Source organism: Drosophila arizonae, chromosome 5, assembly GCF_054131065.1.
Source record: "Drosophila arizonae isolate 15081-1271.41 chromosome 5, UAZ_ARI_1.0, whole genome shotgun sequence".
In the NCBI taxonomy this organism is placed as follows: Eukaryota; Metazoa; Arthropoda; class Insecta; order Diptera; family Drosophilidae; genus Drosophila; species Drosophila arizonae.
In genome coordinates this window covers 3,964,816-3,989,143 of record NC_142925.1, presented here as the reverse complement: position 1 = coordinate 3,989,143, position 24,328 = coordinate 3,964,816, and the positions used below count along the sequence as shown (strand labels likewise).

Here is a 24,328-nt window from a genome sequence, read left to right as displayed (position 1 = left end):
ATCTAATTTTAAATTTATACAAAACAAAAAAACAGAAAAAAATCAAATGTAAATTAGAAAAAGAAAAGCAAATCAAAATGAAATGAAATGAAATCAAATCAATCAATCAATCTTGAGATTTGTATATAATATTATAATTATGCTATAATCTACTATATATATGTATATGTATATCTAACACACACAGATAAACTATATATACACACACACACATAGATACACAACCATATATATATATACATATATATATACTATATATATTACTTACATATTACAAAACATATATGCATATATGTATATATTATATAAATAATCTTAATTATATATTATTATTATTATGTATGTATCTACAACAACAATTTACCATATACATATTACTTCTGTGCGCTTCTTGCGATCGTAAGGAATTTCAATAAAAAAAACCAAGAAAAATACCTAAAAAGTATAAAACCAACGAAAAATACAAAAAAATATAAAATATAATTTACAAATTGCATTTATTTATTTCACGAATGACAGGCGACGTCTCTATCTCCCTCTCCTTCTCTCTCAATCTGCCACCCCTACCGCGCTCCTGGCTAGCCATTGGCTATTTATCATTGGTTACGCCGGTTCACGTTGTGCTTCCTCCTTTCCAATTGGGGTTTTTTTTTGTCTTTTGGAATATTTGCTGATTATGACAGTTATAGCTAACGGTATACTGAGTGCAGCTGCATCTTCAACTGCAGCTGGGAACTCACTTTCGCCTTCGCCTCGCTCAAACATTTTCCTTTCTTGTTTATTGTATAACGTCATGTTTGGTCAAAGCAAATTCAACCACAACAACAACAACTCAGGCGACAACTAATGTCGAATCATTGGCCTTTGCCCTGCGTGACTTGAACCCGGCTGTGTTGATAAAGTTGCAAGGTAAATATCTGATATATATAAAAAGACTTCATAAATCATGTTTGGTGATTCGTATATTTTCAAAGTTACTAAATATAAACACAGTGTGCAAATCAAGCACATAATAGGTATAAAGCTTATTTCAGTATTCAAATTACGTTAAAGTTTACGCGCCATAGTAAGTCTATATACTAGCAAAAAGTAGTATTATGTTTATAGTATATGAAATTTGGGCACACCTGCGCGCTAAATAGCCAAAGCTTTTACAATATATAAACATATGCCAACCAGCTTTCTGTCACTTGGCTTGTTGGTATTTCTTTGTTTCCCACTATGGTTAACCAAATTTGTCATTTTTTAGCGCTAACTGGCTTTTGCTGGCAAAAGTCTCAACTCGAGCTTTCAGTGTCGAACGTGAATTCGTGACGAGCGGTGGGTAGTAGAGACGTGTTTGCGCCAGTTTAATTTGCAACACACACACATACACACAAAACACTATAAAACATACACATAAACACCAAAATATAAAAAGTGCACAAAGTGAAGTTAAAGCAATAAAGCAACAAAAAGTGCGTGCAAAAAAACAACAGCAGCAACTAGGCATCAATTGCTGGGAAGTGCGTAAATTGTGAAACGAGTTGTATTCATTGAGAAAAGTGCGTAAATATTAAACTTAAACATTCTGGTTTTTATATCAATACATACACATATACACACATTCACATGTAAGCTTGCATATATGTATATATATACGCTCGTAGAGTTACCTGCCGCACACACATACAGAACTGACTGCCGCATTTTTTCTGCTTAACTTATACCCCTCTCCCACTTCGTACGTATGCGTGCGTATTTTCGTGTGTGTGTGAAAACATTTTTAATGGCTTTGGCTTTTCTTTTGGGTGTTTTCATTTTGTAAAAGTCGCTAAAGCCGTTTATGTGTGTGTGTGCGCCTAAGTGGGCGTGCAGTTAAGTTCCAAGCGCTGTATAGATCTTTACTAATAATATAACTGTTAGTTTTGGCTGTTATACAATAGTAGTATTATTGAGCACAAGCTAAACACACACTCAAATAGACTGTGTCTATGTAGGATATAAAAGAATTACACACACACACACACACACGTACGTAGCTGTGTGGGTAACGTATCAAACGTAACCTTCACAGCTTGTGCAATGGCTGTGCTAACAAAACTCTGCAGAAGCCGCCGCCGCCATCACAGCTGAGTAGCAGCGCATAAGAAAGAGAGAGCAAAACAACAAACTAACTGTAAGTTGACGCCATTCAAATGCCAGTTATAGTTGCTAGCTGAGCGATGTTTAGAATTAAACGAAAATGTGCATTTTGTTGTTGTTTTATTTTATTTTTTTTAAGCTTTTCTATTCTACGTGCAGTTCAAGGCATTAAGAATTGATGTGCATAAATAAAAGAGTTACGAATAAAAAGAGACAAAAGCAACATACATAAAAACATATACACCTGCATATATACATATATGTGGGCTGGTGCAGAATTCCAAGTTAAATGGCAAAACCAAGGCCTAGCTTTATATTCTGTTAGACCAGGTGCATGATAGCCCACAAACATGCCCTACATATGGACTATCTGTGTATATGTACATACATATATGTATATGTAAGTATATGTATATGTTTGTGCACCTCCCACAACTGATTAATTGTCAGCGCTGGTCCGTGCTCTGCTGGCCCCCCCAACTCTACCCTGCTGCTATCCAATTATTTACAATTTCCTTGTCAATGCCATTGGACTAATGCACACATGTACTTTGTACACTCTGTTTATTCAATAACATACTTGCTCAGTGCACCCTGTAGCTGTTATTCCCCGCTTGAGTGCGCTTTTGCAGCTCAATTATCAAATGCTTTTAAGGCGCTCTTAAGCGGTTGGTCTTGGTTGGGTCACATTAGGTGGCAAATTGGTTGCGCTAAGAGGAATACTGTATCTTATGTAAATAGAGATGGGCTCATCAAAACATTAGTGCGATTGTGCAATAAATGTGGGATAACAAAATTTAGCTATAAGTGCATTGTCAAACAATTCAAATAAATATAATAATATATAATATTACAGGATATATACATAGTCCAATAATCATATATATTTATATATATACAACCAAAACCTGCTAATAACTTTGTTACACCTCATGATATTTATATTCGGTACAGTGGACATTACTAGAAATCTTCGACTTATTTGAAAACCATTTTATTTTAGCTAAATGCTGAGAAAGTCCACAGAAATATAGTCTAAGCTCTAGCTTTGTATTTATATATCAAATTGCTAATATATGCCCACTGTGCGCGTTCAATAAAAATGATTGGCATTACGATAATAATTATTAATAAGCAGCTTAGGTGGAAATATATTTATAAGGAATTTACGACTCTGCGGGAGAGGTACAAAGGCGACACATTTTGTTAACAATTATTGGAATTGCTAGAAAGAGGGTTACAGTTGAATGCGTAATGGAAATAAAGTAGCGTATATATAAATTTAGATTATATGTCTATAAAATTAACTGCAGTTAGTGCAATTAAAGAGACAAATTGACGAAATCGAAAACCGACATCAGTCGGAGAACATTTCATTTGATGATGATCATGATTGATCTGGTCGATAAGGCATAGAGGATAGAGTATAAACAGGGCCTATTTGGATTTCGGGTAATGATTGAAATGAGTCGGAAATCGCGCGCGAGACACGGACTAAGACCGAGCCCACAAAGCGCGACGAATGACGCATTCAAAATAAATATAAACAAGCGACAAAAAAAAAAAAAAAAAAACAGAAAAACAATAAGAAGCACAATTGACGTTGAACGTTCGAAGATAAACAAATCGAACGCTCGCTGACTGGTACAGGAAAAACAAAACAAAAAAAACTTGGCATTGTCATTCGGCATGCCCAATACTTTAGCCCAAACTCGGATGGCAATGCCCGCCCTCAACTGCTTACCTGGCTTACTTACGTTTGCCTTCTGGTCTCTTTATGGACAGAGATCAAAAAAGAAAAAAAAAACAATAAGAATAAGAAAGCAAAGGACAATGCCAACAGGCCGTATACGTAATGTTGTGTTCCGTGCCAAGCGCAGCAGTTGCCATATGCACGAATACGAGCCAAAATACAGTTACAAACACCTATACAGATATATATAATATATTTTTATACCTGATATGGTCATGGGTAAGCAGGCTATAGGACCTGTTAGTATTAGTCCTTGGCAGTCCTTGGGCATGTGAGCGACAAAAATTTCGCATTGATTATGCAACAGTTTTTGTTTTTTTGGCGGATTGAGCGTGTAGCGTAAACAAAACTCAGCAGCGCGACCAAAAATCATATAAAACTCGAACAAAATAAAACAACTGCAGGGAAAGGGGGTCGAGCAAATGTCCTGGGAATCGACAGTCAACGTAGGAGAAAACTTGCGAAAGCATGATCGATACAGCAAAGGGTCCTTGCATGCAAAACTAAATATTAAAGCTTAAAGTTATTGCTTTGCTATTGCTATATAATTTATTATTAACTATATGCAATATAAGTATTTAAGCAGAATTTATTGAAATTTGCCATAGTTGATTAACCCAACTGATGGTGATTTAATTTTAATTTTACTAATTTATTTGTTATAAAACAAAAATTTCCATATGACCCAGAGGTTTCCTTCTGTATCTCCTCCAAGTCTCAAAGACTTTCAGAAAAAAACAATGCCAAAGCATTGAGGCTGCATAAAAAAGAAAGCGAAATTCCATTAACCTAAAAAATTAACTTGAACTCTTAAACGTTATATGTCACCTATACGCAGGTGCCATAAATGTAAGTGACAAAGTTGAAATGCTTAAGATTTGGGCTATAAAATATAGCTTTACATTCATCGAGCATTCATATTTAACATGCACATTAGCCTAATTAACATCAAAATATATGTTTATTTTTATCTAAAATTTTTATGGTTGAATTATTAAATTCTTACACAGAAAAGTATATTAAAATAATAAAATAAAATGATAATTAATTGTTCATAGTCTACTTAAAAAAAAAAAAAACTTAAATATTTCATATTTAATTTGTATTTAGGTAACATTATTTTGCTTACAGTTAGGAATTTTTTGACAGCCTTAAATTGAAATGTCAACAAGAAACATAAATAACTGTTTAATAGGGAATCTTCATAAAATATTTAACGAGCGTGTTAACGTGTCAAAGTCAACTGAATTAACTAAATTTTTGTAGTAAAATAGTTAACATGCATGTTAACACATCTTATATTCTCAATTTGATTTTTTCTTTGTGGAAATCCCTCAAGATTTGAGCATGCATGTTGAATCGTTTTACAGAAACTCCTCGGTTTTTCATGTTTCCATTATACAATGAAGCCACTTATATATGAGAAATGCCAATTACTGTCTGGAACTTATTAGATATGTGCAATTTTACGCTTATCTTTTCCATGCTCGAGCCCACGTAATTGTCGGGGGTAGAAAAACGAAATTACGATTCGACTCGGAACTGCTTGACATATAAAACCGGCAAGAACAAGAAACTAACTGCGTTCTACAATAGTCTAATTGACTCTAGCATGTCAACGTCAACAACAAGTTAAGGAATAGACAACAACAACAACAACAACCACTTGTACAACAAATAGAAATTCTTAGTCGCGGCAGTTGCTTATTTCACTTAAATGTGGGCTGTGCCGTGGGCGTGGCATTTGCGTTTCACTCATTTCCAATGCATTTTCATTCTGACATTTAACAACGTTACACGCGGCGTATACGTAACGTAGCCGATTGACGATTGTCGATTGATGATTGATGATTGACGAGTGGCAAATGCAGCCTGAATCTCTTAGTAGGCACAGAAATATCGAAAATGTAAACTATTTAATGATGATGATGTGATCGTGTCTGACGCATGACCACACACACTCATACACGCTCATACACACCCACACATGCAGAACTATTAGCAAGATTATGACCAAGTCTTTGTGTTGTGTTGACGGCATTTGTTTGCCTTAAGCTTTAAAGTACACGAGGCGCATTTAGCCAAGCCAAGTTAAGACGTAATTCATTCAAGAGTCAACATACACACACAGGCACACACACACATAGACGTGCTCATAATGGTATGTGTCTATTGCTTTGGCTACAAAATTTGCTTTTACAATGAATATGCACTAACAGCAAAAGCAACTTTAAGCTCTCCCTCTCTCTCTCTCGCTCTCTCTTTCTCTCGCTCTCTCTGCTGTTCTCTTGTTAGCTTTAATATTTGTCAATTTTGATATACTGCTCAGACCAGCTTGACTTGTATACAGGGTGTGCCGTGGCATAGCACTGAAATATGAACTGTAAACAAAATGTGCAACACGAATAAATCAACACATCATACTGTTTAATCTATTCAATTATATACGGATATATATGGGTAATGTATAATATATACATTTATTTATATATATTTAGTAAACATTTACGTAAACGTAAGAAACGTAAGAAATCGTTTTGCATTCTGTCTTGAGTCCAGTTCATTACTTTCAAATGCATTCTTGCCTGTAGTCATAGCTAATAAGCAAACATATATAATATAGTTAGTATTAGTATATGTACTTACTAAGATCAGATGTCAGTTGAATTTGTATTTAAATGTTTGTAACACGTAAACAAACCTCAAAAAGTATTTATTTTGATGACAAACTGAGTTGATCTAGCCCTGTTCGTTTGTCGGTATATCTGTGTGTGTGTCATATATATGAAGTCTATCTGCCTGATTATAAGTATTATATCTGTTTGTAGGTCTGTTAGTATGCAATTCCACATATACTTATCAGTCTGAGTGACTCTTAGACTATTCCTCTCTCTCTCCTTACATATGCATTCATTGATCTCTTAAAGTGCAAAGGCTAAAGATATAAAATCTTATACGTGCCTACGCCTTTAGCAAGCGGAGATCAAAGTTTATTTCAAGTACTGGAATCGACATATTTGGAATACACATTATATAGATTTATGTAGAAGTATGCACAAATAAGGTATATTCTGAACACTCTTCGTGTTAAAAAATAGCTTGAAATGCATATCTAATTTTAATTAATTATAAATAACTCATAAATCTTGATATCTCAACAGAGTCAATTTACTTCAGAGATTCTTCTAAAGTATGCAAGAGTGTTACTTCAGATTTTTTGAATAAGAAATAAGTAGTTCACATATGTGGCATGCTCTTGCTCTTTGAGTAAATACAGAAGAATATTAGAGCATTTTATGTAATTATGTATAGAATTCAGGTAGACGAGAGAACTCTGTGGGAATTCCTTGAGAACTCCTCGAAAGCTTTTTGTATCTATATTATACAATTCTAGCTTTTAAGAGCTTATATTGCATATATAGTTTGATGCTGAAGCATCTCCAATAATACGCAATGTATCAGTTAGCATTTAACATTCAGTTCAAGACCTTAAAAACATCTTAATGATTTTTCTTTGTTTCATTGTAGTTTCGTTTACTTTTGTTAAGTTAAATTGTTTTCTTTTGTTAAGTTACTTTTTGCTTTAACTAGCGTAAATTATAAGAGATAAGAATTATTTTCTACTTCGCAAGCCCTCTTCTACTGTTTTCTATACCCATCTGGAACTATCTTGAAGTAATTGCAAATTCCAAGAGAATTTGTTCATCAACTCTATTATAGCTAAATCCCCAAAGAAAAACCGTTTCTTTCTTTGAACAATCTGCTTTGTATTGTTTTTGTTAGACAACAGTAAAGCCACGTCCAGACGCTTGTGTATTTAACGTTCAACTTTGACGTAGATCTACGGCTTCCGCGACTGTCAGTCGGGTTAGCTAAGACAAACTCCGAAATTCTGTTTGCCAAGTCAAGTGATGGGAATTACTAGATCAGACGTGGCGAAATAAACAAGCGAGCCCTGGGAATGAAGTTACTTCAACAAAATTTATAATACAAATTAATAATTAATTCGTAATTAAACTTTAGCGAAAAAACCCCGTGATGCCATTTTATATATATATTTAAATACAAAGAAAATCGAAGCAAGTTGTATAATGCAATTGAGAAACTTAGTCAGCATTTTAAATTACTTAAATAATTTTATTAAACATTTCAGATATACTTCTTTGGTATATTAAGGAGGATTTCTCTATATGTAAGGATTGGTTACGGAGTATAAAATTGGATACGGGGTATAAATAACCTCTTATCAATATAAAGTACAGTAAAATTTGCTAAAAGGCCAACTGTAAAGTTGTATAACCTGGGGAGTTATCGCTCTTCCCTGGAATCTGCTAAGGAAGTGTAGTATATTTACGCATTACTTCAATGGTAGCACTTTAGAATAGAGCTTTCAACTAATCCAGCATTTTGAAAAACTTAAATTTTTGACAATTTAGATTTAGATTTCAAGCTGCATTAATGCTCCATTAAATCATGTTAAATAATCTCAGCTGTTTTCAAGTTAATTGAAGCAAGTTTTCGCTTTTAATTCTACACATGTGGAACCCAAAGAGCTGTTGCGTTAATGGAGCTGTCTTAACGTTAATTTGACTGTGTATTCTTATACATATAAGCAAATATATTTTTAAGAAAAATAATGGGTTCTGTTATTGCAGGTGCAATAAATTTAAATATTTACTTAATATCAATTATCCGTCCCTCGGCAGGTAAACACCATTTGTATTATGTAAGTCAGGGCTTAAGAGTTAATCTTTTGGGGTATTCCCCGTATCAAGAGTGCCTAAAAATCATTTGTAATTTTAATGAGGAATACATTGAACACGTACCAAGGAGAGATATTTGCTGATAACGGATTAATTCTTATTTAAAAACGATCATCACTTGTAGATTCCCTTAGTATCCATTGTTGGGTATTTATCAAGTTGTGTATTTTAGATTTACATTCATTTAGGTTTCACCTGAGCTCATTTTGTTATTATTCCGTGTTTTTTGATCTCTAATACGCACTTGCTAAAACAAATAACGCAGTTGGTAAAAACATTTTTATACAAATTATTCCAATTTGTTTGTTTGAATGGGGTGTTTCCCTGGTCTATATAATGTAGCCCAAACTGTGGAATTTGCCTGCTAATAACTATTTTGCTGACAATTCTCATTGACTAGTTTTAACTCTAGTATACGCTGAAAGCCAAGCTGCGGTCATTAATTTACTTGACTCTCCCCAGTCGTATATTCCCCTAACCCAATCGTTTACTTCATATTTATCACTGTAGATTGCTCGCTAATGGGAATATATTTTATTTCTCTTTAGCAGCTCACGCTAGCATTTTCATTGGGTATCTTACTAGTTGTGCATACCCTAACTCTGTTCAGATTGTGAATTAAAATGCAAACAATTTGCAGATGAATTTATCAAGGTGTATATATAAAATTGCTCTTATATAATGCTGTGCGTTGATTGTTTGAGAAGGTGTGAGGAAGCGAGAGAAAGATAGTGGGTGTGTGAGTGTGTGTGTGCACGTGTGTTTGCACTGGTGTGCGTGTGTAGCATGTTCATTGTGCTGCGCTTTTGTTATCAGCCGCACTCGAAAATAGCACCTTGAGCCAGATTACAGAAGCCAATTTAGGCCAAAATGCTGCAGCATATATAGATATATAACATATATATATATATATATATATGACATATATATATATATATATATATGACATATATATAAACTATATGTTTGCAGTACTGCATATACCACTGCAAAAGGGCAAAGGTCAACTGGAAGAGAGTAAAGGAGAGAAGAGAAGTGGGGGGAAAGAGAGAGTGAGAGAGAGAGTGAGGTGGAGCTACTCTGGGCCACTCTGGCTGTATGGCAATTAGAAAAGGCAGCGCGTTGCAAGGGCTTTGGACATTGCACCTTTGTTTTTGCACCTGTCATTCAGCGCGTATGACGCACATGCCATAAATAGAGCATCAAGTGGCAGCAAGGGGCGGAAGTGGGGGAGGAAGAGGAGCAGCAGCAGCAGCAGCAGCAGCAGCAGCAGCAGCAGTTAGCTGTGCAGCACTCGAGATAGCTGTGAATGAGACGTTCACTCGATTGTTCAGCTGGAAACTAACTGAATGTAATTGTTATTCTCTTATTCACAAACTGAATCAAAACTGTTGTGTTTCTCTTTTGTTACTTTTTGTTTTGTTTTGTGGAAATTAGAATGAAAAAAAAAGAATAGAAAAACAGAAAAAAAAAATAACAACAGATTCAGTTCGTTGACGCTTTTTAAATTGTTCTTTCCTTTCGCTGACTCACAGCGCTTTCAAAGTTTTAGATAAGGCGAGTGTTTCCAAAAGATTCGCTTTGGACCAGTTTGAGCCGGTAACGGTTGACGTTTGGCAACAACAAAATTAGCGGTTAGCTTGGCCCACAGTTTATCGCATATTGAGTTACAAAAATAATATTAATGAAATGTTTTTATTTATATTTTTTTTATTTCAAAGAATATGGCTGAAAGATAATTTGTATAATATCTGTAGAAAATTGTGAGCATATGGAGTAGAGGCATTCTTGCCTTCTGTAATCAAAATAAGATAAGCGATAGAATGCCATGGCAAGATCATATGTACACAGATCGTAAGCCAATGAATAACCTACAAACATGTGGTACTTTGCAGACTACAGGTATTCCCGCTTTTTGTAATCACAATTAGATAAGACAGTCTTTAAAAGATCTGCTGTACATAGCTCCAAAGCCAATGAATAACCTCCAAATAACTGGGGTTCTTTAGGGTAAAGGTATTCCCGCTGCAGTATTCAATTTGTTTATGCTGTAGATGCATTCTTAAATCTGATAAGTCATATACTCAGAGAGAAAACATTCCTTATATATAGATCAAATGGTAAGAATGGAAATTTGTGCTCAGTTTTTACTTGGAATTTCTATAATCAACGTTTTTCACCTAAGCTTTCCCATATATCTTCCATAAAACATTATTAAATTGTACAGCAATATAGATAGATACTTGAGATAAGAAAAGTTCTCAGATATTATATGTACATAGGTGATATAGACATGATGTTATCTTATCTTAAAATTATACTAAAGCTAATTTATATAATGCTAGAGCTTACTTTGACTATCCTTTCCACTAAGTTTGTTTAACTCATCTAAAAAATATTCCTACAAATTTAAGTTTTTTCTTTTAGTCTCTCTCACTGTATGACCCGACCCAGCCTATACACATTTCCCACACACCCACACTCATTTGCCAAATTATCAATCGTAAGCATAAATTCATCTTATAATTCCCAATCAATTATAGCGCAATGCGTCTCGACACGAACTCAAATGTGGACTTCAAAGCGTTCGATTCCAGCTCCAGCCCCAGCAACAGCTCATGTGTAAGTTAACAATGGAACCACACTTGGAGGGCATATGACTAAGCTTGGCATTTCTTTTTCGTCTTCTTCTAATCGTAATTAGCTTGTCAAATTGGATAATTTGGCCACTTGGGGTGGCTCACAGAAGACGGACACACGGCTGCCCCTAACGGATTATTCAACGCTCGGCGGACCGCGGCACAATTGCAGTCCCTTTCCCCTATCCAAAGATGTCAATAATCGTTTTGTTATTTGGTAGGTGAATTCAATAGTTGGACTTGAGAAATCAGCTAACACTCTCTCTCCCACTCTCTCTCTCTCTCTCTCTCTCTTTGAATAGGGATGGCGACATGACCACACTGGATGTGGATGCCATCACAAACAGCAGCGATGAAACCCTGACTGAAAGCAATAGCATATCGGAGCGCATTATTGCCGTAGCCGGCAATCAGCTCAAAGAGGAACTGAGCACAACTGTAAAGGGTAAGTCATTGGAGTGGATATAGATGTAGCGTTGAGCTGAGGAAAATAGTATGGAAAATACTGCAAATAAATGAAATCAAATAAAAGGATCAGAATATACGATCAGAATTCCTTAATTCATTTATGACAATCTCAGGGAAATGCATTGTTAATTTGCTATTCACAGAAATAGTAGTAGATATAGTCGTACACCTCTGTTCATTAAAATAGTAGTGCTGCATCACAAGTAATTTAAACCAAATAAAACGGTGTTAATTCTGTTGAAAAATACCAAAAGAATGTTGGTAAAATGCAAAAAAGTTATTAACATGAAAGTCCCTTACTTTTTGATGAGCTCATTAGTTTTTAGTTTTTAGAAATATTTCTTAGAAATAGTAGTGCCTTACTTGAAATAGCTATTTTCTGCTATGGCAGTAAGAAGTCGAAAAAATATTAGTAAACTAAATAATGTAATGAAATTCATATCCAACAGTTGCTTTAACACTACATATATATCCTATCTTCCAGAGTGCCGCATTGGTGATGTGCGCGTTACGCGTGGATACAATCTGCCAGCCAAGTATGTTCTGCACACCGTTGCACCCGCCTACAAGGAGAAGCTCAAAACAGCCGCCGAGAATGCGCTGCACTGTTGTTACAGGTGAGACTGGCTATAGATGAACTACATATATTAGAAGACATCACTTAATACAACTCTTTCTCTTCTGTGTGTTTCTTTCCATAGAAATGTGCTGTGCAAGGCCAAGGAGCTGAATTTGCGCACCATCGCCGTTTGCAATGTGAGTGGCAATCAGAAGACCTTTCCAGCCGACATCGCGGCGCACATTGCCCTGCGTGAGTAAAGCAACCAAATGCAAGACCAATCTGATTTGATATGGGATTAGTATGGCGTGTTACAGTTAGTCTCTAGTATGAATCGTAACAATGACGTCTATGCATTATCTAAGCTTGTTGTTTCTTGGTCAACTGTCTATTAATTTTGTGTTTTATCAGGTACACAGTTTGCTCTCTCTATGTGAGTCACTCTATATTTTAGGCATATTACTCAAGGATAATCTTTTAGTATATTTAATATCAGCTAGTGTATACCAGGTTATCTATTTTGATCACAGATTGAACTTGCACTTATTATGGCTTATCAAGTGTTATTTATTTTTTCTGGTTAGTTGATATTAGGTGTACTTTGTAAATACATTATATATTATGTCTATGACTCGATGATAAACTCGTAGCGGAGCAATATCTTTAGATGTGTATGTATACCTTTTTGAGTCTTTCCTGTAGAAATTTTGCTCAGTTTTAAGCATACTAAGATATATATATAACTATATTAAAGAACTTTCCAAGCATCTAAGCATACCAAGATATAAAGATATATGTATATAACTATATCAAAGAACTTTCAAATATAATTACTATAGATTCTCAGTTAAAAAATATAGTTAAGTATATCAAGGTATCAATACTAAGGAATTTTCAAAGATTTAACTACTATAGATCCTAAGTTTCAGCTTTTGGTAATATTACTTATCTTGTAATTATGTCTTAATATAGTATTCTTATGATTCCCAAACTGTTTATTTGACCAAGAATAGTTTGCTTCAGCTAACTTCTCCTGCTCCATCTATCAAATCAGTAACGTTTATGATCCTATAGCAATAATTATCAGCTTAATCAAATCTAATGCTCTACCTCTTTCTGCTTCACAACTTTACAGGCACAATTCGACGCTTTCTGGACAAATTTACACAGCAGGTTGTGATACTGTGCGTCAATAGCAGCGAACGCGGCACGTATGAGGTGCTGGCGCCGCTCTACTTTCCACGCGATCAGCTGGAGGAGCGCAGTGCACTGTGGCAGCTGCCCAAGGATACGGGCGGTGAGCTGGGCGAGCCACAGCACCCCGATCCGGATCGTCAGATACGCATCATACGGAATCCGCAGCACAGTCACAGTGCGCATATGCGTCATCGACACGGTGAGTTGTGCTGGCAACAATGACGTATATCGGCTATCGGTTATCAGTAATCGGTTATCAGTTATCTATTATCAGTTATCGTTCTGTTGTTCCGTTGTTATCTGTTCTGCCGTATTTCTGTGCCTTTTGGTATCTCTCTTGACTCGGTCTAGAGCAGGAGCCTTGAGCTGATTGCTTTGTTGTTAGCCTCTCGACAGCTGCCGATAATGTCGATGTCGATAAGATTAGACAACCCCCCCACACACACACACACGCACTCACACTCACACTGACGTATTCTTGATATATTGTTGTGCGTTCCATTCCCAATTCGTTCAAATTACCTGCAAACCCATTGCTACGGCTTCAGTTACGTTTCGAAGACGCCAACGCGTGGTCAGCCAAACGGTAAAAAAAAATCGACGATTCTCCAAGTGATTCTCATTGTTCACAGCTGATTTAACTGAATTGCGTTGCAATCGAAACAACTTAACGCAACATTTGTAAGTGCAAACACAAAATACAACGAAATCGAATCAGTGTTCAGCAACCGAATTCATATCTCAATCAAATTGTGGTGTGACAGCAGCAATAAATTGTTTTCCGAATTACGTGTCTAAATCTGATAAAACAGTTTCGGGAACTGTTTTTTAAAACTCAACTCATTTGCGCAAGTGACGTCAGCAATGACGGAGCAGGTGCCAATAGAAAAGTTTTGCTTCGGATAAAAAGTGTTGCATACTTTGGGGCAGAACAAGAAATTCAATTTAAATGTGGGTCTATAAACCGAACGGGAAGTGGGCATAACTGCAAGAGGTGTAATGTTCATCTAAAATACAATAACAACTACAATAACGAACTACAATAACAATAATCATTGGTCTGCAGCTAAAATAATGCTCATTGGAGAAAAGAAAGGACTTGATTCGTTATTATTAAGATGGATGGAGTGAAACTATCGAACTGCTATGGTTTATCTGGCTAACTTTGGCCTTTCGGCTTTTGGCCTTTCTATCAGCTAGTGGCAAGCCTTTGCTAGGACTGATTACTCTGCGATTCTTTGTCTCTGCAGATAGTGCAAGAGTTTTGCCACAGATTACTCTGTAAAACTTTTGCTTAGCATCTGGATAATGCTATCCTGCTTGAGTCATCTGAAATGCTCCGAAATCATTCGTCCTAGCAGTTTCTAACTGTTTTCATTTCAGAGCTTACTCTGTAAAACTTTAGCTTAGCATCTGGATAAAGCTCAACTGCTTGACTCATCTGAAATTCTTCCAAATCATTCGTCCTAGCAGTTTCTAACTGTTTTCATTTCAGAGCTTACTCTGTAAAACTTTTGCTTAGCACCTAGATAAAGCTCAACTGCTTGAGTCATCTGAAATTCTCTCAAATTATTCGTCCTATTCGTCTGTTTTCACTTCAGTTCTTTCGCTTCAACTCTCCAATTTCTATGTTCCCATTTTCCATCCGAGCAGCTAGTTAATGTTACCTGATTCTCCACTTCAGCATCTTCTTCTGCATCTCAGTTGCTAATGAAAAGCTGCGCAGCATTGCTTCTACGTTTTGATTCAAGTCCGCACGTAACGCAAGTTTATCAAAGCAAATCAAAGACAAGCATTTAAATTAACTGTGCGTCTTATCGCGACAGTTTGTTAAGATTAGTGTTGGCCATGTTTTTGAGCTAATGTGGTTGTTGTTTTTGTTGCTGTTGCTTCCGCTGCTGTTGTCATCTTGGCAAAATTCATTTTGGCCCATTTAAATCATGTCAACTCTAGTAAACAACGCAGCACGCTTATCGTCCCCACTGATGCCCACTCCAGCATCACATCAGTTCGCTCTGCCTTCTAGCAGGCTGCAAAGGGGGCGTCGTCTCTGCTGTCTCCTGCGCGCTCTCACACTGAGTTATCCAATGCTGTCGCTGGCTCTGCTTCTGTCTCTGCGCTGCTTGCGTCGCTGCTGACTGAAGCAACGTCCGTAAAGCTGTCGACGCCTGCGTCGCGTTCAGTTGATATCAAATTACGCAGCACTGAGGTTGCGACTTGGCAGCACAAAAGTCACAATAGCCGAATCTGTGCAACGAGGCTAAAGCATTGATAACAGTAAAAGGGGAAAAAAAAAACAACATAAGAAACAACAACAACAATAATAATGATAAACAATTCATTTGAGTTCTCCTGTAAATGCATTGGCTTCATCACAAATACGCCTCAATATACTAAACAGTCTCTCTCTCTCTCTCCCTCTCTCTCTGTTTACATCTCTCTCACAGCTGACGACGATTCAGACGTTAGTCCACACGACATGGAGGGCAACAGCTCAGATCTGGAATATGGCGCCCGGGATATGAATGGCCTTAGCCTTAACTCCTACAGCAGCGGGCTGCAGGCGCAGCTACAGGTGCGTCTCTTACCTCTTATTCTCTTTATTTATATGCCTAACATACCTCTCTCTCTCTCTCTCTCTATTGATATAGCGCGATCTGGACAGACAGCATTTGCTGAGCGATCGGCCCAGAGCTGGCATCTATGAGAACGTCGTTGCTGAGGGCATTGAGGGCATGGAGCATCAAGAGCGGTGAGTGTTAGTCAGAGTCAAGAGATGGATGTAGATATAGAAGTGGCTTTACATTTTAGACAGCTGCTAACTTAGGCACGCTAATACGTTGAACATGCCTACAAATATTTATTTTCTATAATCAATTGTAGTTCGATATATTGATACAGTATTACGTATACCCGTACTCTTATATCTTTGTTATCTCCAACTCACACTGTATTCCTCGAGGTTTTCTTAATGCCCTCCACATCCATTCTTCATCGTTTCTACGCCTCTTCTTAATAATTCTATATGGGTAGATCGACAAAGTAATATATATAAGTGGGCTAGATTTCCAAGTAAAACACGCAAATAGATCGATAAACTGATATTTGTCTGATATAAGCAAGAATTGATTTTTCATTTTTCATTTCAAATATCAGAAAGACACGCAGAGATGTGAGCAAAACAAATTCGAATTCATAACAAAAGTAGAATAATACACAAGTATAAAATATCATTTTTAAGAAACGTGCAGATTCGTAAATTTAAATTTATTAATTTCATGTACAATATCAAATGATATTCGAGGCTTGGACTCCCTAAGTAGAGCGAGACTTGCCTAAGAGTTGCTATCATCTCAGTTTAGTAGTAGTAGTAGCAGTATACCAAGTCTATGTAATCCCTATTGTTATTCTTACCTTGTGCGCAGGTGTCAAGAGTTTCGCGTAAACAGTTAGCAGCGTCCGAATCAGGTGTTTGCTTGCGTCATTAAATACATATTGTTCGTCCATTTGTAAGTCGACTTCCAACTGGCAACTGCCTACTGCTGTCGTCTGCAGCTCATAAAAGTGTCTCCCTCAGTTAGCCTATCCCTCAGTTAGCCCTAGTTGGGCATATAAACACATTCTGTAATATCATTCGTAAATAAATGGAATTCGTGTGTATTTAGCGTGCGCGTGCCGGAAATATCTTAGGCGTCTAACAAATGACTTTCTTTGACCGGACTTTCTCTCTAACGGCACCTTTCCTAGCTGCCCCTGGTCCCTGGCCTATGCTCCCCGCCCTCGTCCTTCCACTGGCATTTGTATTGCCTATGCAAATTTTTACAGGACTGCGGCACGCGAGTGCCGCGAGTATTCGTCGTACACTTTCTTGTACCTTCCCCCCTCAACCCTTTGCCCCTTGACCAGTGTCGACGTCTTGGACTATTACAAATGCCTAATGACGTCATTGTCGTACTACTAGCGACGTCATCGTTTGCATGTTCAATGAGGAAAGAAATACATGTCTTGGACCCTTACTAAATATAAACTTCTAATTATATCCTTGCACGTGTCTCAATTGGGTTTGAGTTATTTCCTAAGCCATTGCAATAATGTCAATTTATATATAAATATATCTAGTTGTCATAGAATAGAAATGAAGTATACGACACGAGGTCAATGTCAAGAAAGAATTTCTTATAGATGGGAGGAGAGAATAACCAATTACTATTTATATATTTCCAATAATAACTTTACATCATTAACTAATATCTATATTCATACTGGAGTAGATTTATGTTTTTCCCAGATTTCTGATATTTTCTAGTGTCCATTGCCTACTTACCAAACAGCCCTCGCTGAAGTTTTTGTTTTTAACCTTAGCCTTTATGTCGTTTACGACGCGATTTGCATTTCGCACTATCTATTCCGTAGCCATAGCCCAATCCAATCGAAGTATTCAATGCGAGTTATTCGCATAAAATTAAAAAAAAAACTTTTGGTCTTTCAACTTGAAATTCCGTTTTTGTTTTCATTTTGTTTTCCTGTCAACTCAATTATGATTGTCTGTCAATCCAGATTCCAGTTCAGAATCCGATTCCCCGACTTTATAGACCTCTATATACACATATACAATTATCATTCAACTCACAACACTCAGTTCATTGAATGCAACCGCAAATTTGGTTGCATTTAATTCAAATCGTGTGTCATCGCATTTTGTTGTCACTTAAATCGTAATTAATCTAAATACTATATACAATATATATATCTTTTATAAATCAGATAGCTGACATATCTTAATACATCTTATAAATATGTAAACAGGCGAGGCTTTTTGGCTGAGAGAAACAGTTCAATGCATTTAGATGAGTTCACAGTATTTTGCCCTGGTTATATCCTATAAACCGAAAATTAGTATAAGGTATTTGTCTGGCATGGGCTATGACTGGAAAATCCTGAAATCCTCTTATTCTTAATTAGTTACATATTAGATCATATACATATACATATGTCTATGTATATATAGCTTATAACAAAAGTACTTCTGACTTGCACATTCATTCTCTAACTATTATTCATGACTTGCCTACAGGGTATCTGTAGGTCGACTATCAGTTACTCTCATAATTTTACTACGCCGCCATCGCTTGGCCTGTTTTGTTTTAAATGTAAATTGCGCATACGTCATGTTGGTGTTGTCCAAAAAATATGCCACACACAACACACAAAAATCAAACAACAACACGCGAGAGTTGAACTATTCAACTGATTCCATTGCACAGTGCAAAGCATACACGAATATGCATGAACCGATTGGCGGCTGTCAGGTAATCAGCAGGCAGGCAGGCAGGCAGTCAGTTAGTCAGTCAGTCAATCAATCAGTCATGCCATGCCATGTCCTTGGAGAGGCAGAAGCTATGCTCATATACAATTGTTATTGTTATTGTTGCTGTCTCTGCCTCTGCCTCTGCGTCTGCCTCTGCTGTTGATGTCATTGTACAGCAGTAAAGGCGCAGCTGCGCAGAGAGTAATAAACTGTTAGAGAGTGGAATGAAGAAAGTGAAGAAGCGTATGAGTGTGCGAGAGCGAGCGAGAACGAGTGTCTGTGCACTTCCTACTGTGCGCTGCGCTGTTCGCTTCACTCTCTTGGTGTACACATAAGCTAACCGTGAATCAGGCAGCCAGACAGAGTGGGAGAGTGACCGAGTGTAATTGAGAGAGCGCAATTGGAGCAGCCTGTGGGCAGCGTTCGGCATTCGTAAAGAGAGCTCAACGGCGTCTGTTCAGTCGAGAAGCGCAGCTCGTGGCGTCTGGTCGTGTGTGCTCTAGAAACGATTTGAATTGAGTTTGGACCAACAGATTTATATAAACTCAATACTTCTATATACAATATATACATATATACATCCAACTAATAGCTATAGAAAAACAATATTTTCGGTTCATAAGCATAAGTTCATAAGTTCTTGACGCGGCTTCTTCCTACGCAACGCAAAAGTCTGGCAAAACTAGCTGCCACAGTTCGAAATAAAACATAAATAAAATCAAATATTGAGAATTCTATTTATAAATAAAAAAGCACAAACCACGTCGAACGTAATTGAAAGACGCGAAACGTCTGCGCCATTTGCGTCAATTAACAAGAAAGTGCACTAACGGCAAATAGGCATAATTCCATAAAATTCTACGTTGCGCTCGATCGATAAAAACTGTAAAAGGCAAAACACCCACAATAATAACAACAACAACAACAACAACAACAACAAGAAGAACATAATTGAACAAGAACTAGCAAAAGCAAAGCAGCTTAACCAGCAACCCACCCACCCAAGCAGCCAAGCAACCAACTAAAACCCCATCAACCACAATGACAATGCTCGAGGGCATGACGTCCATAGACTTGGGCTCCAGTCCCATGCAGGAGACTACCGGGGACATCATGTCGGCCGATGAGCTCATAGAGACGCCAGAGGAGAGGTAAACAAATTCAATAAAAGCAAAATAGAGAACAGGAGAAAATAATACGAAATCAATTCAACTAAAAACAAGCTCGCAATATAAACTCTTTGCCCGATGACGTTTGACATTTCTCTCCATATTCAATTTTGATATTGCTGTTTTAATTGCGTGACGTCATTGCCCCCCCCACACTCCCCTTTCGAATAGAGTGAGCTTTGCTCGATTTCAACTAGTTGTCGTCTACTACTGCCACTACTACTATTTATAGCGCCTCGATGGATGCTCGATGGGGCAGGTCCTGTCGACAGACAGCTCATCAGCCGAGTCATGCATTATTGAAAGCACGCTTGCGACCCTGACTATGGGTATAGGTACGATACGCCCATCCGCCCACCTGGCGAACCAGTAGCTAGCTGCCATGCCTACACAACCTGTCAATTTCAAAATTGAACAAAGGCATGCAATTTGCGGCGGCGGCAGAGCGGTTAGAATAGCCATAGGTACAGTAGTACCTCGTTGAGCAGAAATGGGAAAAAGTTATAAGAGAAAAAAAGTAAGTTCTAAGAGGGTAAATCAAATAATATATAACGATAGGAGTTAGACAGTTGAAAAGAGAAGGGATTCAAGATAAAGGATAATTAGAGTTGTTTGTTTGATAGCAGTTCAGCTCGTAGCATTCACCTTAGTCACCCTTTACTGTAGCTAATGCGCATTTGCTAATTGCCTGCTTTAATAACTGATTTCTTAATTTAGCCAACAACAGCAAAAACTAATGAAAACAAATATAAATGCGAGCGAATTTCACACGCGAATTTTTTATAATCAATGTATAATAATTTATACAGATTATAGTTGCTAAATAGAAGAATATACATAAGCATAGAGAGTGTAGTCGAGTCATTAGAAGAGTTAGCAGAATGTGTGGGCGAGCTTAGATTATAGAAAAGGATGTCGTGAACAGAGAGTAGTGTAGAGTAGTGTAAGAGCGTAGAAGACGATGCAACATGCTACCGTATCAATGCATCAATAAGTAGAAGAGTCAGCATAAACCAATTGAAGTTGAACTAATATTTAGAAAGCTTAATGCATAGAAGAGTCGTATAAGTATAAGAAGCGAGAAGAAGAAGTAGCGGTATGCTATCAAAGTATAAGAGCATGTTGTATGTAGTCAGCATTTAGTGAGTATAAGAAGACGCAGTGCAGCAGGTAGTGTACTCAATATGTATAAGAGTTGACAGAAGTGTATAAGAAGATAGTTAGCACACAGTGTAAATAGAAGAGCTTCTCGTATGCAGCATGCTTAATGAGTAGAAGAAGAAGACGCATGAGTAGAAGACTATGCCCCTTGCAGTATTTAGTATATTTATAGTACATACTACAGTATTTCCCCTGTTTAGCTTACATGTTTATAATCAATCTACGTAAATACACGCCATTCTCCGCTAATGGAGATTATGGACTATGCTGTGAAGTGTATACATAATGCAGTATACTTAGTCAATAAAAGATTATATATAGTATATGCATTAACTCCTAGATATACGTATTTATCTGCTTTGTTTATATACTGCGTCACAATGCGTCACTTCGTTTTGCAGAAGCGAGAGCAAACTTTTATCTTAATCTGATGGGAGGATGTGCTGCAGATGCTGTCGCTGCTGATCTTATCAGCTTCAGGGCTTATCACTTGATAAGCAGCAGCTACCGGAGTTAACTGCGTCACTTTGCACCAGGCACAAACCGACACACCAGCACACACACACACACTCACATATAGTAGGCGTGCGCCAGTAAAAAGAAAATATGAAACTGCCTAATTAACACCCTTTAGCAAAAGTCAATGCTTGACTTAAATGAGTAGTCAGTCAGGTGATTACAGCTGTAGAGCTGAAAATAGGTTGAAATTTCAGCTAAAAATAATATAAAATTTAATTGGAAATTATATAGTATTTCAAATTGTAGACAAACTGGAAATTGTCCTCTTCTTTTTTAATAATATCTGAGTATTTCTATATTAAATAATCAGTAATGAAAATCTTCTAGGAGCAACAACTGTTATTAACTGTAAATGACAACCTAATTTAACTATTAAAAGCCCGTCATATTGATTTGTATTATCAAAGATTATATATTTTTATATTTTTTACCGTACAACAGCTATATTTAAATTCATTCTCTGCTGCTGTTAGCTTCCACTCGGTTTATTAACAGAGATAACTCTCCCAGCAGTACAGTCCATTTAGCTGTTATCTCTAAACGAAAGCCGGCAAAAATAATATAAACTAAGTACTAAGTCTACGTGAAATTCGCAACATTAAAATTGCTTGGCAAAAGAAAGTAGATATATGCATCCTTATCTTCTAGTTTAATTAGTAAAAGTGTAATTGCGTGCTCCCGTTGTGTTGGAGCTTATCGCACACATACATATTTACTTTAATTTTAGTAAATAATAATAAAGCCAAGAGTAGAAACTTTTGTGTGCCCAGGTAAATGGCGTACAACTCATAAAACTGGGCACAAACTTTTCAAAATATTTATAATCCAAAGGCAGACAAATACGGTCGATCGTTAAAGTGAATGTTCATGTGAATGCGAATACGAATACGAATGCGAGTGTGAATGTGAGTGTGCGTTGCGAATTCGTAAGCAGCTCAGCAAGGTAAACACAATCACGATTACTGCGAGCTGCTAGCTGTTAGTTGGGAGTGACTCTTGCTCTTAGATGAGCTACCGGATCAGTAGACAATGACTTAAATAAACAATTATGAACCAGTTATGACTGCTCAAGTTGGGAGTGCACGACTTACAGTAGAGTCTAGACTAATTCTATGTACACATATATGTATAGAACCCCTATTATGCGAACTAAATAAGTGGAGCTTCCAAATGACGATCTTAATGGGATTTTCAGTGCATATGTATGTATAACACTCTATACTGTAAATATACTATATATGTATGTATGTATATTACTATATATGCATTAGATATCCAAGGCGATCATTGGACTTATGCGACAACTTAACTCTTAATCCAAATTAATAATATATATACCATACGGCATCAGCCACTTCTACATCTGTTCATTACGTACCTCACTTCAAAATACAATATACCCCTTTGCACCCATGACCAGGGTATGATATATTCGATTGCTTGTTAAACAACTTTAAAACTAGATCAATAAACCATTAGCACAGAAGTGGAATCAACAATGTTTACAAGCAATATCATTACGAATTTGTTATTTATCTGTTACAGATATGAACGCCTGCTGCAGCGCGCACAAGTTGAGGATTTGAATGAGGTGTCTGGCATCGGTTGTCTATATCAAAGCGGAGTGGATCGTCTTGGCCGACCTGTGATTGTGTTCTGCGGCAAATGGTTTCCAGCCCAGAGCATTGACCTGGAGAAGGTAAGTGCTCACACTATTAAACTAGCCATATTGATAACCATATTGTGTTATATTGCAGGCGCTGCTGTATCTGATAAAACTGCTCGATCCGATTGTCAAAGGCGATTATGTCATTGCATACTTCCACACGCTCACGTCAACAAACAACTATCCATCGTTGCACTGGCTCAGAGAAGTCTACAGTGTGCTGCCATACAAGTGAGTGAACTAATATCAATGCGAATGTTTATGGGTATTCCAATAAACACCATTCTTCAACAGATACAAGAAGAATTTGAAGGCCTTCTATATAGTGCACCCCACATTCTGGACTAAAATGATGACCTGGTGGTTCACCACATTTATGGCGCCCGCCATCAAGGCGAAGGTGCACTCGCTGCCAGGCGTTGAGCACCTGTATTCGGCCATTACAAAGGATCAGTTGGAAATACCCGCCTATATAACCGAATATGATATGGCAGTGAGTACTCAATATACCCATATATTAATTTCAATTTATACAGATTTACTAATTCCATCTCTATTTGTCTCTTCCAGACCAATGGCCTGCATTATTTTAATCCTGTGCCGACTGCCTCGTAGATGTCAGCCATTGTGGCTGTCTAGAGGCAGCTGTAAACCACCAGATATATAATACTACACATAGTTATATACATTATATAGACATATATACACACACACACACATACATACACAGACGTATATTGAAATTTTTTATAAATTTTATAGAATTGTACTTTTTGTTTTCTTATTATAAATTGTAAGTAAAATGAAATTTATTTTCTGTTTTCAATTGTTGAAATCGTTTTTGTGTAGGTATAAACGAAGCAAGTTAAACTCAACCAAAATGGAACGCGAGCTGATCAAGTGTAGAGCTAGATGAATATATATATACTATATATATATATATATATATATATAAACTAATTCAAATGTTATCTAAAATGAAGAACATGTTAAAACATTCTT

General features: G+C 36.8%; 1 protein-coding gene and 1 long non-coding RNA gene across 7 annotated transcripts; one reads left to right on the top strand and one right to left on the bottom strand.

Moving 5' to 3' along the window:
• The first annotated feature begins 1,275 nt into the window (after positions 1 to 1,275).
• On the top strand, positions 1,276 to 24,280 carry Gdap2 (ganglioside induced differentiation associated protein 2). Of its 6 annotated transcripts, none has more exons than XM_018010098.2 (13): positions 1,276 to 1,544; positions 11,184 to 11,262; positions 11,345 to 11,496; positions 11,582 to 11,724; positions 12,232 to 12,364; positions 12,449 to 12,558; positions 13,442 to 13,702; positions 15,951 to 16,078; positions 16,155 to 16,255; positions 23,206 to 23,359; positions 23,418 to 23,557; positions 23,621 to 23,819; positions 23,897 to 24,280. In XM_018010098.2, the coding sequence occupies exons 2-13, from the start codon at positions 11,188 to 11,190 to the stop codon at positions 23,939 to 23,941; spliced, it is 1,641 nt and encodes a 546-aa protein (XP_017865587.1). In that variant the 5' UTR covers positions 1,276 to 1,544; positions 11,184 to 11,187; the 3' UTR covers positions 23,942 to 24,280. The 6 variants fall into 6 exon arrangements, with proteins under 6 accessions (XP_017865587.1, XP_089327991.1, XP_089327992.1 ...); XM_089471865.1 differs by having other exon boundaries at positions 1,276 to 1,613; XM_089471866.1 differs by lacking the exon at positions 1,276 to 1,544 and adding an exon at positions 1,723 to 2,158.
• Positions 11,581 to 12,237, bottom strand: LOC149268379 (uncharacterized). The gene is made up of 2 exons (XR_016270613.1): positions 12,048 to 12,237; positions 11,581 to 11,981 (listed from the first exon to the last, which is right to left on the bottom strand). It is a non-coding gene; the product is annotated as an uncharacterized LOC149268379 (long non-coding RNA).
• Positions 24,281 to 24,328: the final 48 nt, after the last annotated feature.